General features: G+C 44.7%; 1 protein-coding gene across 1 annotated transcript in view; it reads left to right on the forward strand.

The window, feature by feature from the left end:
• XPO7 (exportin 7) overlaps positions 1–14971 on the forward strand; it is a 132547-nt gene extending 117576 nt beyond the window's left edge. Inside the window, exons 21-28 of the mRNA XM_082255770.1 lie at positions 4429–4536; positions 4622–4704; positions 6522–6736; positions 9797–9935; positions 10019–10179; positions 12360–12458; positions 12768–12895; positions 14171–14971. Of these exons, the coding sequence (XP_082111896.1) occupies positions 4429–4536; positions 4622–4704; positions 6522–6736; positions 9797–9935; positions 10019–10179; positions 12360–12458; positions 12768–12895; positions 14171–14264 (1027 nt within the window). The 3' untranslated portion in view covers positions 14265–14971. The remainder of the gene's footprint in view (positions 1–4428; positions 4537–4621; positions 4705–6521; positions 6737–9796; positions 9936–10018; positions 10180–12359; positions 12459–12767; positions 12896–14170) is intronic.
• The last annotated feature ends 1461 nt before the right edge of the window (positions 14972–16432 follow it).

Genomic DNA, 16432 nt, shown 5'->3' on the forward strand with positions numbered 1-16432 from the left:
GGTACACGGGAACCGCCGTTTTAAAGGGCTAGTGTCATTTTTTTGCACTTTGCTAATATGGAGTCCCAGGATAGCAAATTCCCCACAGACCTAGTTGGTGGTTCAGATACTCCTGATCCCACTTCCTTAGCCTCTTTATCTGCTGCACTTGCGACTTTAGCGTCAAAAGTTGATCTGCTGTTGTCTGACCGAGTTACAAAGAAACGGCCTATGCCCTCTGTCTTCTTACTCGGAGCCTGAATTGGTTGCCACGGGCGACGTCCCCCTTTGAGGGGTCCCCGTTTTCTCAGTCCAATGTGGAGGAGGAAGATTCTTTCTCTGGGATAGCACGTGACTGCTCTGCGGTAGACGCACTTATTAGCTCCATTAAGGAGACTTTAAATCTTGATGATGAGCCCTCCGTGGCAGGTAAGCGGGTTTCCTTCGGGACCCGCAAGGCCCTAAAGTCGGGTCAGGTTTTTCCTTGTCCCGAGGAGTTTCAGGAAACTGTAAATGACCAATGGCATTGCATTAAACAGACGCTGGTAGTACCTAAGAGATTTAGGTACCCTTATCCCTTTGCGGATTCGGTTGATACTCGCTGAACTGTGGTTCCTAAAGTGGACCACACTGTTTCCAGACTAAATAAAATCCACCTTGATGCCCGTGGAAGACTCCCCGGTGTTTAAGTACCCGGCGGACAGACGGGTGGAAACGCTTTTCCCGCCACATGTATATGTTGGCTGGTTCCCTGCTGAAACCGGTGTTCGCCTCAGTGATGGTCTCTCAGACTTGCAGAATGGGCCAAGGTGCTTAGGCGCACTCTGGTAGCAGAGTTGGTTTCTGCTGATGCGCTGGACATGTTGGATCAAATGGCACAGGCCTTGATGTACCTGTGTGACGCGGCTTTGGACGAGGCTCCTTTTGGTCGCACGTCTATTTGCGGTCGGGACTGCAATCCGCCGCATTATTTGGCTGAAAAGCTGGTCGGCCGACCACGCTTCTAAGAAGACAGTGTCTGACATCCCTTATGTGGGGGATCGTCTTTTTGGTGACTCTCTGGATGAGCTGATCAAGGGGCTTACTGGGGGTAAGAGTACTCTCTTGCCTCAAGTCTTGAAAGGTAAATCTCCCTACGCTAAGCGGGGTCCCTCCTTTAAGGCTAACTGGTGGTCTTTTCGTGCCTTTGGGTCACAGGAAAAGGGTAAGTCCTTCAAGGTCTCCGGTGGTCACAAGAAATTTTGGGCGGGTAAGCCCAAAACGGGTCAAGCTGGGCAGGCAACCCAGTCCACCCCTTCCTGAAGGGGTGCCCTCACCCGTATAAGGGGGTGGGGGGACGTCTGCGTTGTTTTCCCGAGCCCTGGCTGTCCGACATTCAGGACGGGTGGGTTTGCGAGCTCATTCATTCAGGATACAAGATCGAGTTCCAATCTCGCCCCGCAGACAGATTCTTTCCATCTGACTCCTGATCGTTTCCATGATCTACAATGGGCGGTTCAAAATCTTCTCGCCCAAGGGGTCATCATGCCGGTCCTCTCCGTGGGACAGGTTTCGGGGGTTTTACTCCAATCTGTTCACAGTACCCAGAAAAGAGGGCAAGGTGCGTCCGATTTTGGACCTAAAGTTACTGAACCGCTTTATGTGGGTACAGAAGTTCCGGATGGAATCCATCCGGTCGGTGGTGGCATCTGAGTCCAGGGGAATTCATGGCCTCCATCGACCTTAAAAGATGCATATCTGAACATCCCTTTTTACTTTTATCAGCGGTATCTCCGCTTTGCAATCGCAGAGGAGTATTACCAGTTCATGGAGTTGCCCTTCGGTCTCGCTTCGGCTCCAAGGGTGTTCACCAAGGTTTTAGCTCCTGTGTTGGCTCTGCTATGGGGCAGAGATCCTTACCAGGTGGGACAGGCATCCTCAGTCTTGGACAGAAGGATTTCTCTAAGCCACCAGGTGATATTGGATCTTTTGTGGTGGCTCCAGTCACCCTTCCGGCCGTTATCGTGGACGGGGCTCTCCACGGATGCCAGCCTGTCGGGCTGGGGTGGAGTTCTGGGCACAATTTGTGCCCAGGGGACGTGGGGGGGGGGGGAGTTCTCCCCACCGATAAATGTCCTGGAGCTCCGAGCAATCAAGCTCTGTTTGTTCTGTTGGTCGGCTCGGATTCAGGGCTGCCCTGTACGAGTGCAGACGGACAATGCCACAGCAGTGGCATACATCAATCATCAAGGGGGCACCAGGAGTGCCCGGGCGCCTAGGGAAGTGGCCGAGATTCTGTCTTGGGCCGAATAGCATGTTCCGGCGATTTCGGCCGTCCACATTCCAGGTGTGGAAAACTGGCAGAAGGACTATCTTGAGTCGCCAGACCCTGGACCGTGGGGAATGGTCCTTAAACCCGAAGGTGTTTCACCTTCTGTGTATCCAGTGGGGGGGTCTCTGGACGTGGATCTGTTCGCATCCCGTCTCAACAAAAAAGTGGAAAGGTTCATGGCTCGATGTCGCGATCCTCTGGCGGACGCGTTAGTGGTGCCGTGGCATCGGTATCGGCTGATATATGCCTTTCCTCCAATTCAAATGTTGTCCAGGTTCCTCCGCAGGTTATCCTCAGAACGGATGCTGGTGATTCTGGTAGCTCCAGACTGGCTGCGTCTGTCTTGGTACGCGGACATTATGCAGATGGTTGTCGAACCTCCCTGACGGCTTCCACTAAGAAACGATCTTCTGTCTCAGTGACCGATCTTCCATCCTACTTTATAGTCACTGGCTTTGACGGCTTGGCTGTTGAAAGCCAAGTCTTGAGAGACAGGGGTACCCCGTCGGCTGCCATTCCGACCTTGCTAAAAGCTAGAAAAGCTTCCTCTGGGAAGATTTATCATTGCACCTGGAGGGCATATTTTGCCTGGTGTGAGTCACAAGGTCTTCACCCCCGCTCCTTTTCAGTGGCGAGGGTTTTGGCCTTCCTACAGACTAAGGTGGAGCAGCGCCTGGCGCTGACCATGATCAAAGGCCAATTGTTGGCCTTGGCCATTAATTTTCAGCGCCCTTTGGCGTCTAATTCCTTGATTCGCAAATTTTATTCAGGGGGTGTGTCATCTGGCTCCCCCGAGAAAGGCTCCCTTACCTCCCTGGGACCTGAATCTGGTTCTGTCTGTTTTTACAACAACCTCCCTTTGAGAACATCAGAGAGATCCCTCTGCCTGTGTTGTCACAGAAAGTTGCCTTTGTAGTGGCGATCACATCTGCTCGCAGAGTGTCTGAGTTGGCGGCTCTGTCTTGCCGCTCCCCCTATCTGGTTGTTCATAGGGATAAAATGGTCCTGCGACCAAATCAGTCTTTTCTTCCTAAGGTGGTTTCAGCCTTCCACCCCAATGAGGATATTGTGTTGCCTTCGCTTTGTGCGAAGCCTAAGCATCCAAAGGAATTTGCCTTGCATTCCTTGGATGTGGTCCTAGGGAGGGTACAGCGGCGCCTGCGGCAACCATTTCCAAATGGATCAGCCAGACGATTGTGCAGGCCTATTCAATTAAGGGTCAGGTTCCTCCCTTCCCTGTTAAGGCGCACTCCACTAGAGTGGTTAGTGCGTCTTGGGCTTTTCGCCACCAGGCGTCGGTGGCTCAGGTGTGCAAAGCAGCGACCTGGTCATCTGTACACACCTTTTCTAAGTTTTACAAACTTGATGTGTTGGCATCCTCGGATGCTTCTTTTGGCCGCAAGGTTTTGAGTGCGGCAGTGGTTTAAAGAGACATGCTATTTTTTTAATGTCTTAGTCATGGGGTTTATTTCATTTTTTTCCTGGGTTAGCTCCTGTTGAGCTTTACTTACCCCACTGGCTCGGTTCAGTTTTTTCTCTGACCTGGGTGCTGCGTTGCCTATTTTAAGGTTGCGTCTTCCCACCCATCACATCTACACTGCTTTGGGACGTCCCAATTGTGAAGACTATGAATGGGCGGTGACTGTCAGAGGACATAAGAGAAAATAGAATTTTTGTAAAATCTTACCGTAAAATTATTTTCTCTGAGTCCTCTGACAGTCGCCGCCCCTCTTTTTGGGGTTGACGGTTTTTCATGGACTGCTTGCTACATAACTGGATTAGAGTGGTACTGGCTGGAGGATATAGGCCAGAGGGACGGCCCCCTGTGGTTGTGTCTATATGTTAATGTTTTAACAAAATTACTGCCTAGCTTGCTCCTGCGGAGAAGGCCAATACCCAATCGTGAAGACTGTATGAATGGGCGGCGACTGTCAGAGGACTCGGAGAAAAGAATTTTACGGTAAGATTTTACAAAAATTCTATTTTTACCTTTTTAGTTCCAATTTAAATGTTAATGTCTACCACCAATGTTTATGTAGTGGCCTAAGCAATAAGGACTGTTAATAGTGGAAGGGGGGGGGGGGGGGATGTCTGACACGCAGCAGTTCTGCATATTGCTATTCCTTAGCTATTCTCAGATACCCAGCATACATGCCCATTCTTCAGAGGGCACTAGAACTCTGGTTCCATGACCCAGCCTGTACAACACCGATTCTTAAGCTTATGGCAGAGCTAGTACACAACAGGTTTGTTTTCTTCTCTTTTATTTTATTATTTTATTTTTACCCCTAAAACAATAAAGAGCTGACAATGTCTGTCATCCATCTGCAGGTCACAAAGGTTACAGTTTGATGTTTCCTCACCGAATGGCATACTTCTATTCCGAGAGACCAGTAAAATGATCACCACTTATGGTAAGCTGTTACATGAGAGAATACCCCTTTCACTTCATCTGCATTATTTTATAGCCAAAAACTTTTAAATTGATAAATTGATCATTTATTTAACCTATCAAATTAATTTTTTTTTTTTTTCCCCACACAGTTTTTATGATTTACAAACCCCTTGCCACACTGTGTAATCACATTTGTGTAACACCGCTATTCAGTAGGAAATTACACATATTCGAGTCTCTATTTCTACAGCCTAGAATACCAGATCATTCTGATAAGAAAAATTTGGCAGTTCTGGCCTGCACCCTTTTTTATTTCACTTCGCTATACTAAAATTAAGAAGCACTTTCACAGTATTGTCAGAAAGTAATGTAGAAAGGAACACAGGAAGCCCATGTTCACACCAGTGCGACTTTTCATGAGATTTGACAGATCAAAGTCGCATGACAAGTTGCACCTGATTTCTGGACATATTTGTGTGACTGATTTGCACAGATTTTTAAAAGATTCCTTCACTATTTTTGGTGATTTTCATGTGCGACTTGCATTGACATCTGTGCATAAGGTCACGCAGATGTCGGCAAGCCACACATGAAATTTTACTGACCAGTGGCTTTAAAATTGCGCTGAAGTAGCGCAATTTCAAAGTCTCATTCGGTGTGAACTGGGTCTTAAAAGATTAGTAGGTTAGAAGAAAGGGAAACAGAGCATTAAATGAACACCCACATAGAGGAATGTACTCTTTACACTGTTATACCCAGAGATACTTTCAATTCAGGGGTGGAATTTAGTTTAAAGTCAGGGACATAAAGTCCTAAGCCTCTGGTCACACCAGTAGGACTTGTCATGTTATTTGATATATGTAAATCGTGTGAAAAGTTGCACCCTATTGTCTGCAATAGCAGCGGTAAATCGGTGCAAGTCCGGCTCCATGAAAGTAGTTTCTGTACTACTTTTTGTACATTTAGGTGTGACTTGCATAGACATCTATGTATGAAGTTGCACAGATGTCTTCCAAGTCGCACTGATATGCAACTTTGAAATCCTGCGACTTCACATGAAGTCGCCCAATTTTCAAAGTTTGATTCAGTGTAACAGAAGCCTAAATGACAGTGGTGTGCGCAGGGCTTACTGATTGCATCAAAGATGATTCTCAGCTTCATAGAAGCCTGCTCTTAGGAAGTAATATGCTCACTTTAAGGAGGCATGGCCACACATTGTTCATAAGATTTAAGTCTGTGTATGGACATTTGGGCCAAGTAGGCAACAAAGCAAATGCATCCCTTTTTTTTTTTTTTTTTTTTTTCCTACAGAGTTTTGTTGCTGGTTCACACCATAGCGATGTAAGACATCGCGTGTGATTCGGAGCACACTGCTCTGCAAATCACATGTGAGGTCTGTGCGATGGCGAATTCTGCCATACAGATTGTATGACTGAATTTTCATCGCATTCAGATCAAAGTCATGCAAGACCCTTTTTTAGGTCCGCACTGTAATCTGATCGCATGGCTGTTCACACCCATGCGCCCTGATTCCTGTCCGAATTGACAGTTCGCACTGCGATATGCGAACTAATCTGGGGGTGATAACTTTGTATTGACACTCCCAGCAGTTCACATATTGCAGTGTGAGCTGCCTGCGAGTCTGGTGCGATGCGGGAACCCGCAGTGGATTCGCAGGGTTCCGTGCATTGCACCAATGTGAACCGGCATTAATATGTGCTTATGACCTACATTATATTGTGCTTATATTTCTGTAGCAAGTCTCCTCTCACTGGCGTACTGAAGTCTTCTTTCTGGAGGTGTTTGTGTGTTTATAGACATGCGTTTTCCCCTCAGGTAACCGGATCCTGACCCTGGGTGAGCTCCCCAAGGAGCAGCTCTATGTGCTGAAGTTGAAGGGAATCTCTATATGTTTCTCGGTGCTAAAAGCCGCTCTTAGTGGCAGCTATGTCAACTTTGGGGTCTTCCGGCTGTATGGAGATGAAGCTCTGGATAATGCTTTGCAGACGTTTGTCAAACTGCTGCTGTCTGTGCCACACAGTGATCTGCTGGTAATACTACACTCAAAGCTGCATCTTTTTCTTTTGCAGCATTGGTATTTGTCTTTTGATCTGTAGGATTAGCCTAACCTCAGCTAACTGTATTTAGTGTTTCCCTTACAAACTGTTATTTTTGGAATTTGCTGCTTATGTCCAAATAAGATTGCTTTATGAAAACTAAAATATGGCTGTTGGTGATGGTATCTAATCAAATTTATTTTGTCTCACCTAAGATGTAAATACCATTGATATCAAATTTTTTCTGTTTTCCCCCACTTTATATATTAGCCTTAACATTAGCTTGTTTTAAGATCACCTCAAGATACATCAGCTGTATTTCAATTTGTGAAATTCATTCAGTTAGTTTATTATGTATACAGCATTCCTACTGTTCCTTTTTGATGGTCCAAAGCGTTTTTAGTCATATTGCTGTATACAGGTGCGTCTCAAAAAAATGAGAATATCATCAAAAAGTTAATTTATTTCAGTAATTCAATTCAAAAAGTGAAACGCCAATATTATATAGATTTGTAACACACAGAGTGATATATTTTAAAGTGATTGTAAAGTCTTGTTTATAAAAAAAAAAAAAATGTTATACTTACATCCTCTGTGCAGTTCGTTTTGCACAGGGCAGCCCGGATCCCTCTCTTCTTGGATCCCCCATTCCTGCTCCTTTCCCCTCCCTACTATCGAGTGCCCCCCACAGCAAACAGCTTGCTATAGGGTCACCCGAGCCAAGCTGCAGCTCCGTGTGTCAATTCAGACACGGAGCTTTCCAACCCCCACCCCCACTCTCCCCTGATTGGCTCACTGACTTTGACAGCCGTGGAAGCCAATGGCGCCATGGCTGTATCCCAGCCAATTGGGAGGGAGAGTCCCAGGATGGCCAAGGGACTCGAAGCCATCGATGGACAAAGAGGGGGCACAGGTAAATATTAGGGGTGCTGGGGGTGGCTGCTACACACAGAAGGCTTTTTATCTTCATGCATAGAATGCATGAAGATAAAAAAACCTTTCTGACTTTACAACTCCTTTTTTAAACCTTTCTTTCTTTTAATTTTGATCATTATAAAAACCCAAAATTCAGTATCTCAGAAAATTTTGAGTTTTACATAAAACCAATAAAAAAGATTTTGAATACAGAAATGTTGGCTTTACTGAAAAGTATGTCCATGTACAGTATAGAATGCACTCAATACTTGGTCAGGGCTTCTTTTTGCATAAATTACAGCATCAATCCAGAGTGGCATGGAGGTGATCCGCCTGTGGCACTGCTGAGGTTTTATGTAAGCCCAGGTTACTTTGATAGTGAAACAAACAAAAGTAAAATTCCCAGTTCAATTTGCCAGCCAGTTTGCTTACCAACCAGATTAACCTGTCTAACAGTTTGCGTCAACTGCGTCGTTACTTTGATAGTGGCCTTCAGCTCGTCTGCATTGCTGGGTCTATACCCCACAGATTCTCTATGTGGTTTAGGTCAGGCGAGTTTGCTGGCCAATTAGGCACAGTGATACTATAATCATTAAACCAGGTATTAGTACTTTTGGCAGTGTGGGCAGGTGCCAAGTACTGCTGGAAAATGAAATCTGCATCTCCATAAAGCTGCTCAGCAGAGGGAAGCATGAAGTGCTCTAGAATTTCCTGGTAGAGGGCTGCGCTCACTTTGGACTTGATAAAACACAGTGGACCAACACCAGCAGGTGACATGGCTTCCCAAATCATTACGGACTGTGGAAACTTCACACTGGACCTCATGCAACTTGGATTCTATGCCTCTCCATTCTTCCTCCAGACTCTGGGACCTTGATTTCCAAAATAAATGCAAAATGTACTTTCATCCGAAAGAGGACTTTGGACCACTAAGCAACAGTCCAGTCCCTTTTCTCCTTAGCCCAGGTAAGACGCTTCTGACATTGTCTCTGGTTCAGGAGTGGCTTGACACAAGGAATGTGGCAGTTGTAGCCCATATCCTGGATACATCTTTGTGTGGTGGTTCTTGAAGCCATGACACCAGCCGTAGTCCATGTCTTGTGAATCTCCCCCAAATTCTTTAATGGCCATTACATCACAATCTTCTCGAGGCTGCGGTTATCCCTGTGTCTTGTACACCTTTTCTACCACGCTTTTTCCTTCCACTCAACATTCTATCAATATGATTGGATACAGCAATCTGTGAACAGCCAGCTTCTTTAGCAATGACCTTTTGTCACTTACCCTCCTTGTGAAGGGTGTCAATGACTGTCTTCTGGACAACTGTAAAGTCAGCAGCCTTCCCAATGATTGTGTAACCTACCAAACCAGACTGGGAGGGTCAGGAAACCTTTACAGGTGTTTTGAGTTAATTAGCGGATTAGAGTGTGACACCATGAGTCTACAAACTTGGAACTTTTTCACAATATTCTAATTGAGATACCTTTTTTTGGGTTTTCACTAGCTGTAAACCATAATCGTCAAAATTAAAAGAAAGAAATGCTTGAAATATATTACTCTGTGTGTAACTCCTTTTATAAAATATATGTTTCACTTTTTGATCTAAATTACGGAAATAAGTAACTTTTTGATGATATTCCAATTTTTTGAAATGCAACTGTATATTCCCTTGACTGTCGTCCTGTGATTGCAAGATTAAACCAAGCTTAATCAGAGCTGCCTCCTCTGTGATCTGAGTCTCAATTTATTCTTTGTTTTAATGATCTAGCCTTACTTCTCAGGGATAGTTGTGTGTGTGGTTAGGCCTTATTTAGAAGTGCAGTAGGGGGTCAGTACACACGTGCAGTTGAGCTGCATCTGAAAAGCTATCCGTCAGAAGAGCAGTATTTTTAATGAAGGGAAGCTGGAGAGGTGGCAGTTTTCCATTCCGTTTTCATTTTTGCACATCTGTCTGCTTTTTCTTTACTCCACTTCAACAGCACAACTAGCGTTTGAACCGTACCATTTACCAGCAAAACACTGATTTTCCTATCCTCAGTATAAGCAGGATTCTGAGGAGCCCCATGTAATAGAAGAATTGCCCCAGGCTCAGAGAGTTGTACTGTAAATATAACATTAAATGTTTATCTGTGATTGCAGGATTACCCCAAGCTCAGTCAGTCATATTACTCGCTGCTGGAGGTGCTGACTCAGGATCACATGTCTTTCATCGCCAGCCTGGAGCCTCATGTAATCATGTACATTCTGTCCTCTATCTCTGAGGGGCTCACAGCTCTGGGTGGGTATCTGCTTGTGTTTGGTATTTGAAGACATGTCGACATTGTGCAGTTTGACATTAATAACATGCTCTGCATTCTCCAGACACCATGGTGTGTACGGGCTGTTGCTCCTGCCTGGACCACATAGTCACATACCTCTTCAAGCAACTTTCCCGCAGCAGTAAGAAAAGGGGAGCCCCACCCCCACAAGAGAGTGAACGCTTCCTCCACATCATGCAGCAGCACCCGGAGATGATCCAACAGGTGACCTTAATGAAAAAGGGTTTCCAGATTCTAACACCTTTAATTGGCCTGCAGAAGTCTGTCATTGATGGAACTTTGCATGCTGTGATATTAGATTTTCTGAAATGCAACTTGGTTAGGTGCAGCAGCTTCAATAAACCATTTCATGTAAGAAAATCTGCCTCCAGCTGGAGCGACCAGGAAAACATTTGTGGCTTCTCTGCCCCTATGTAGACCTATTGCAGGAAATGTAATTCTTTAAACACTTCTGCAATCTTTATACACTGATATTTATATCATTTAACGCATTCCCACCTTCCCCAGCATCACATTAACTGAGCTATTGTGCATGGTGCATATGTGCAGCGTGTGAGCATTAAAGCTTGACTAAAGTCCCACTTTAAAAAAAAAAAAAAATGAGCAGACAGGTTTCTTTTATTGCAGAAGAAACATTGCATGTCTAATCTGCAAAAAAAAAAACCTATCTCCCTCCTCGCAGTCTATTGTACACTGAGCTGCGCAAGCATAGCTCAATCTACATTCTGGGACAGCACCTGTGTGCTCTGGGATAACTGCACTCCTGCGCATGCAACGGAGTGAAGTCATCCCACTCAGGCCAATGACAACACCTGCAGTAAGCCCCTTGTTCCCCACGTACCATAAAGACATCCTGATTGTACGTTTTTGGATAATGTCACCGCGCTGGTTGCTTTGCAGTGTTCTCTTTTAATATTAGAACCTGCCCACCACTTGCATATCTCTAAATTCTCGTGTATGTGCACAGTACCAGTGCTGATGTAGCTGATATGTGTTGTCACAGGAACTTTTGATGTGTGTGTGTAGTAATTGCTCATATCAAACAACATCTGGCTTTCAATTAAAGTGGTTGTAAAGCTAGGTTTTTTTTACCTTAATGCATTCTTTGCACTAACCTTCTGTGGTCTGCTCTCTCCCCAGCCCCTCTACCCCTTTATACTTACCTGAGCCTGATATCAAACCAGTAATGTGCATGAGAGCAGCGGCTCTCATTAGCTGAGACAGCAGCGGGAACCATTGGCTCCTGCAGCTGTCAATCACAGTAAGGAGTGGCGGGGGGTTGTACTCGGGAGCGAGCATACACGAGTGCTTCCATAGCAAGTGGCATGCTTATGGGGGCATGAGGCCAGGGGGGGGGGGAGCTAGGAGTGCCGGCAGGGGACCCAAGAAGAGGAGAATCAGTGCTGCTCCGTGTAAAAAGCATTACACACAGCGGGTAAGTATGACATGTTTGTTATTTAAAAAAAAAAAAAAAAAAACGTAGATTTACAATCACTTAAATGTTGACCCTATAAGTAGAGTAGATTAACCACTTGCTACCCGCCGCCGTCAAATGGCGGTGGAGCTATTGTTCTGAGATGCCGTCATGAGACGGCGCACCAGAACAGCCTCTCTCGCGAGCCCCCGGGGGCATGCGGAGCGGCGACCATGACCGCGCCATGTTGCTAGGACACGGCGCAATCCCGATCTCGGTAAAGAGTCAATGACATGACTCTTTACCCATGTGATCGGCTGTGTCAAATCACAGCCGGTCACATGTAAATGAGGAAGTGCCGTTATTTGGTTCTCCTCGCCTCACACTGTGTGAGGCAAGGAGAGCCGATCAGCGGCTCCTCCTCATAGGGGAGACAAATACAAGTAACCAGGGCACTGATCATCAGTGCTCTGCTTACACAAAATGTAAATAAAGTGCCAATTACTGCCTAACATCAGTGCCCATAGTACTGCCAGTCATTGTCCATCAGTGCCTGCTCATCTGGGCACTGACCGGCAGCACTATGGGCACTGATGGTGCTGTCCATCAGTGCCCATCAGTGCGGCATATTAGTACCTCATCAGTGCCCATAAGTGCCACCTCATCAGAGCACATCAGTGATGGAGAAAATTTTATTTTCAAAATTTACTTACAGAAAATAAGACTTTTTTGGGGGTGAAAGTGCACTGTAGGCAAGTGGTTAATCCCTTTTTTTTTTTTTTTTTTTTTTTATAGGACACAGACCAGTGATAGAAATTTAATTGCTTCCTTTAAATATCAATATCATTTGTTTGTGTCTGCTTTTAAGCAGTTGTTTCAATCACGACTACATGCAGCAGTCCGTAAAAGGGGGGGTAATGTGTGGAGAGCTGCTATATGGCTTTTATTTATGTTTCTGTCTATTCTCCAGATGCTTTCCACTGTTCTCAACATTATAATATTTGAAGACTGTCGAAACCAGTGGTCGATGAGCAGGCCGTTGCTAGGCTTAATCCTCCTCAATGAGAAGGTAGGTGACATGTCCCATCACTTGCCTGTATCTCATTCTTCATGTTAATTCCATTTATTCTGCTACCTGCTTATTATCACACAAACACATTTCAATCTCCAAGCCATTGCAAAACACGATAATCAGTAGCAGCCAATCTAATTTCAGTTTCATGGTCAGATTATCAAAAGCTACATTTATTGGCTGTTGTGGATTACAAAATTCAGATTGGCTGAGGAATGTGTGTTAATGTAGGGAAGGAGTGGGCAGCTTTATTATTTATTGCAAGTCTGTATGTATTGTTGCTATCTATAACACTTTGTCTTGCAGTACTTTGCAGAGCTCCGGAACAGCATCGTCAGTAGTCAGCCCCCAGAGAAGCAGCAAGCTATGCACTTGTGCTTTGAGAACTTAATGGAAGGAATTGAGGGGAACCTACTCACCAAAAACAGAGACAGGTTGGTGTGGAAAAACTAATCAAGCAGCATGTCACAAAGGAAATGAAAGTGTTTTGATCACTTCTAGCTAGCTGGCCGTCTAGCTACCATGTTTTATTTTGCTCCGTAGATGAATCTGCCTTGGTGCCACTCTGCAGGTATCAACGTTTCCTGTACAGATTACAGCAATAGCCAATTCAGCTTTAGAATGAATGTCTGGTTAGTGAGTCTGCCTGCTGTGCTTCAGGTCAATCGGCTCCATTTTTATGTCCAGACGGGAAATATTCTGTGGTTTCACCTTAAATTGAAAGTCCTCATTTAGTGGCAGGCCTGGGACAATGGAGGCAGGAGGGAGCTGCCACATACAGTGTTGTCAGGGCTGTAGAGTGGCAGTGAGCATCCTGTGCTAGAGTGCTTGGTGTTCCAGCAGTGGGCAAAGCTCCATTAAGCATTTTAAGGAGGCATTGTAGATTGCCTCCTTTTATGCAGAGCAGCAGCAGGCCTGCCACCAATACAGGCTCCTGCTGGTGAACGAAATCCTGTACTTCCTGTCCTTTGCCATGTGACCCGTCACATGCCCAGGAAGAGAAAGAAGTTTCTCTTCCCAGCAGACCTCTTCCCGTACTATCGGTTGAGGTGGAAGTGGACTGTATGGCAGGCAATGCTAAATGTTGGTTTATGATATATTTTGATGTATTCAGTGGGCTGTGCATCTGCATCATGACTAGACAGGGGTCTTGCTGTCCTTGTACTGTCCATTTGTATACATGTTTTTCTTCCTGTACTTTACCACAAAATATCAAATCTTTGGAGGTTCCTTTTGGGGCTTCTGTATGACAGATATACTGCTCAAGACCACTTCAATTCTTCAGTGTTAAGAAAACCAGGATGCTGGTTGGTTGCTTTGAACATTGCTGAGAGTATCTGAGGGTGCTCTGTGGCATCTGGAACACTGGAGGGATGGGGCAGTTTTCCCATCTTTGCCCTGGCATTGTGTAGTGCCATTAAACTTAATGGGTGCTGACACCCCCTACATTACCATTGACACACCTGTCCATGAACAGCCCATATGTATTCGGTCCAGTCTTCACGTTTCTCTTACTGTTAATATGCAAAAAAAACGATTTATTTTCTGCCCAGAAAAAATAAAAACCCTGATCTGTGAATCTGCTGCTGATAAACGATTTGCTTTTCCTTTTTTTTTTTTTTTTGCTCAAAGCTCTGTGATTGTTCAGACAACATGGAGTTATTTGATTGCAAAATCACCTCACACTTTGTGGTTTTTGTCTTTTTCAGGTTTACGCAGAACCTTTCGGCCTTCCGACGAGAAGTCAACGACTCAATGAAAAACTCAAGCTGCGGCCCCAACAGTAATGAGATGATGAGCTGACCTCTCACCTCACCTCCTCCATCATCTCCCCACCACCTTTCTCCCCTTGTACAAAGTCCTGCACATTTTTTTGGTAATGTTTTGAATTCTTTCTACGGACAGGGGAAGTAAATACGGCGAGTGGATCTCTGCCTCCTCCCCCCTTTCCACAGAGTGGAGGCGGGTGGGGTGCTTATGAGCGAATGTGAGAGATGCACCTGTTCACCTGGACTTGAGCCCCTATTGAAAATTACAAATATATATATAAATATATATATGTATGTATGTGTCATATTGAGTGACCAGTAAAATCACCACCACCCTGCCCCCCTTTCCACAGCTTCCCTTCCCCATCAGCGTGGATGTACAGAGAAAGTGGCAGAGCATTGCGCTGCTAGAGTGAGGCTCTGCGGAGACTGCACTGAAAGGGTGAACAGGTTCTGCGAGGACATTTTGTAATAAACAAATCCTGTATACCGAGGGATGCAGCCCTCTCACTGCTCTTATTTTGACTGTGGGGTGAATGATTAGCGTTACAGGCCTCTGTCTTGTTGGGTCCTCAACATAATGGATACAGCAAGAGAGATTGCCAGGCCACCACTTAGCACATACACGTCCTGCACTGGAGTATTGGGAGACCAGTGGGGTATAAAAAGCCTATAGTGTCTGATAGTTGCCTCAATACCACTGGAATTACTTGTGACTTTATGGGCAGTGAGCTTTTCAAATGAAGCATCCTGATTGGTATCCCATACATTTACAGCATACTGAACAGTTGTCAGGTGCCTGGATGTCAAATAGGACAAAAAAAAAAAAACATAAGAACAGGCATCTAGCATTTTCAGGAGCGAAAACAGGAAAGATCTTGTATTTTTCTGTCAGGTTCAGCAGGTGAAAATACTAGGTGTCTTTTAATATTGACCTAGATCAGGCATACTGCAAATGAAGGCAGAACTTCTTGTTCTGGATCACTCACTCAGGAGCAGGGTCTAGCATTTTTAAATCTTAAAAAAGGAAAAAAAAAAAATTGGTGTTTTTTTTTTCTTAGATATTAGTGATATTCCGTTCAGTGACTGGTCTAGATAGCTGACAGATTATAAAGCCAAGATGAGAGTTGCCATTGTAGCTTCCTGCACATGTGACCAAAAGTGGAAGAAAAATTTTGACATGGTTGCTAAAGAAACAAAATATTCAATCAGACCTAGGGCTGGAATACATGTACCAGTGTCAATCATAGCACTTATAGTAATGCTTTAACACTTTTATATTGAAATCCCAGTAAACTAGAAAATAATATTTCAGTGTGAATTGAGATCTCTTGCGTCATTGTAACAATACGTGTTGCAAGCAGTTTGAGATGCATGCTGTTGTAGATGATGCAGACATCAGTATCTGTCCATTCAAGATGCTGGATTTATGAAACTATTGCACTTAGCAAATTTTTATATTCATATGTGTTCCGCACTTTTACATCTGGTGCTGACATTTCCTCCCATACACCTAGCTGATTTTGGATAGTGGCTGTGTGCCTGTAGAATTTGAATTGGTCACATTCCAGTGGTTGTAGCAAAATTGTCAGTGCACTATATAAATTGAAGTGATTTTGCAGGCATGGCTAAAGTTGATTTTGATGGTGACTGAAAAAAATCTTACTATGGCCCTAGTGTAATTTTCCCATCTCTTACCTCTCCTGCCTGAATACACTGATCAGTGCTTGTAGTGTTGATTGAATGCTGGTTTGCAGCAAAAGTGGGTCGTTAGACTGCCTTTTGTTGAACAGACAGCTGTACACACGGCCTGAGTTGGGGGTGTAAGATTTCACTAATTGATTCAGTGAAAGGTTGGTGTGTACGCCTTACCAACCCGTCACTGAAAGAGAGAAGAAAAACTGTTCAATCAGGTCTATTAATAAATATATACACACACATAACCTACCTAACACCATCTGTTATGAAGGCATCACTAGCTGGGCTTTGTTTGTATACAGTGTGTGTGTGTGTGTGTGTGTGTGTGTGTGTGTGTGTGTGTGTGTGTGTGTGTGTATATATATATATATATATATATATATATATATATACACACCCCCCCCAAGCAGTTCACATACAAACAAGGATACCCTCCATATGGATACCTAGAACTTCCCTCAGAGCTCCGGACTAAAATGGCAAGAGTTCATACAGCTTTAAGGG

This window comes from Pelophylax lessonae (genome assembly GCF_965119305.1).
Source record: "Pelophylax lessonae genome assembly, chromosome: 4".
In the NCBI taxonomy this organism is placed as follows: domain Eukaryota; kingdom Metazoa; phylum Chordata; class Amphibia; order Anura; family Ranidae; genus Pelophylax; species Pelophylax lessonae.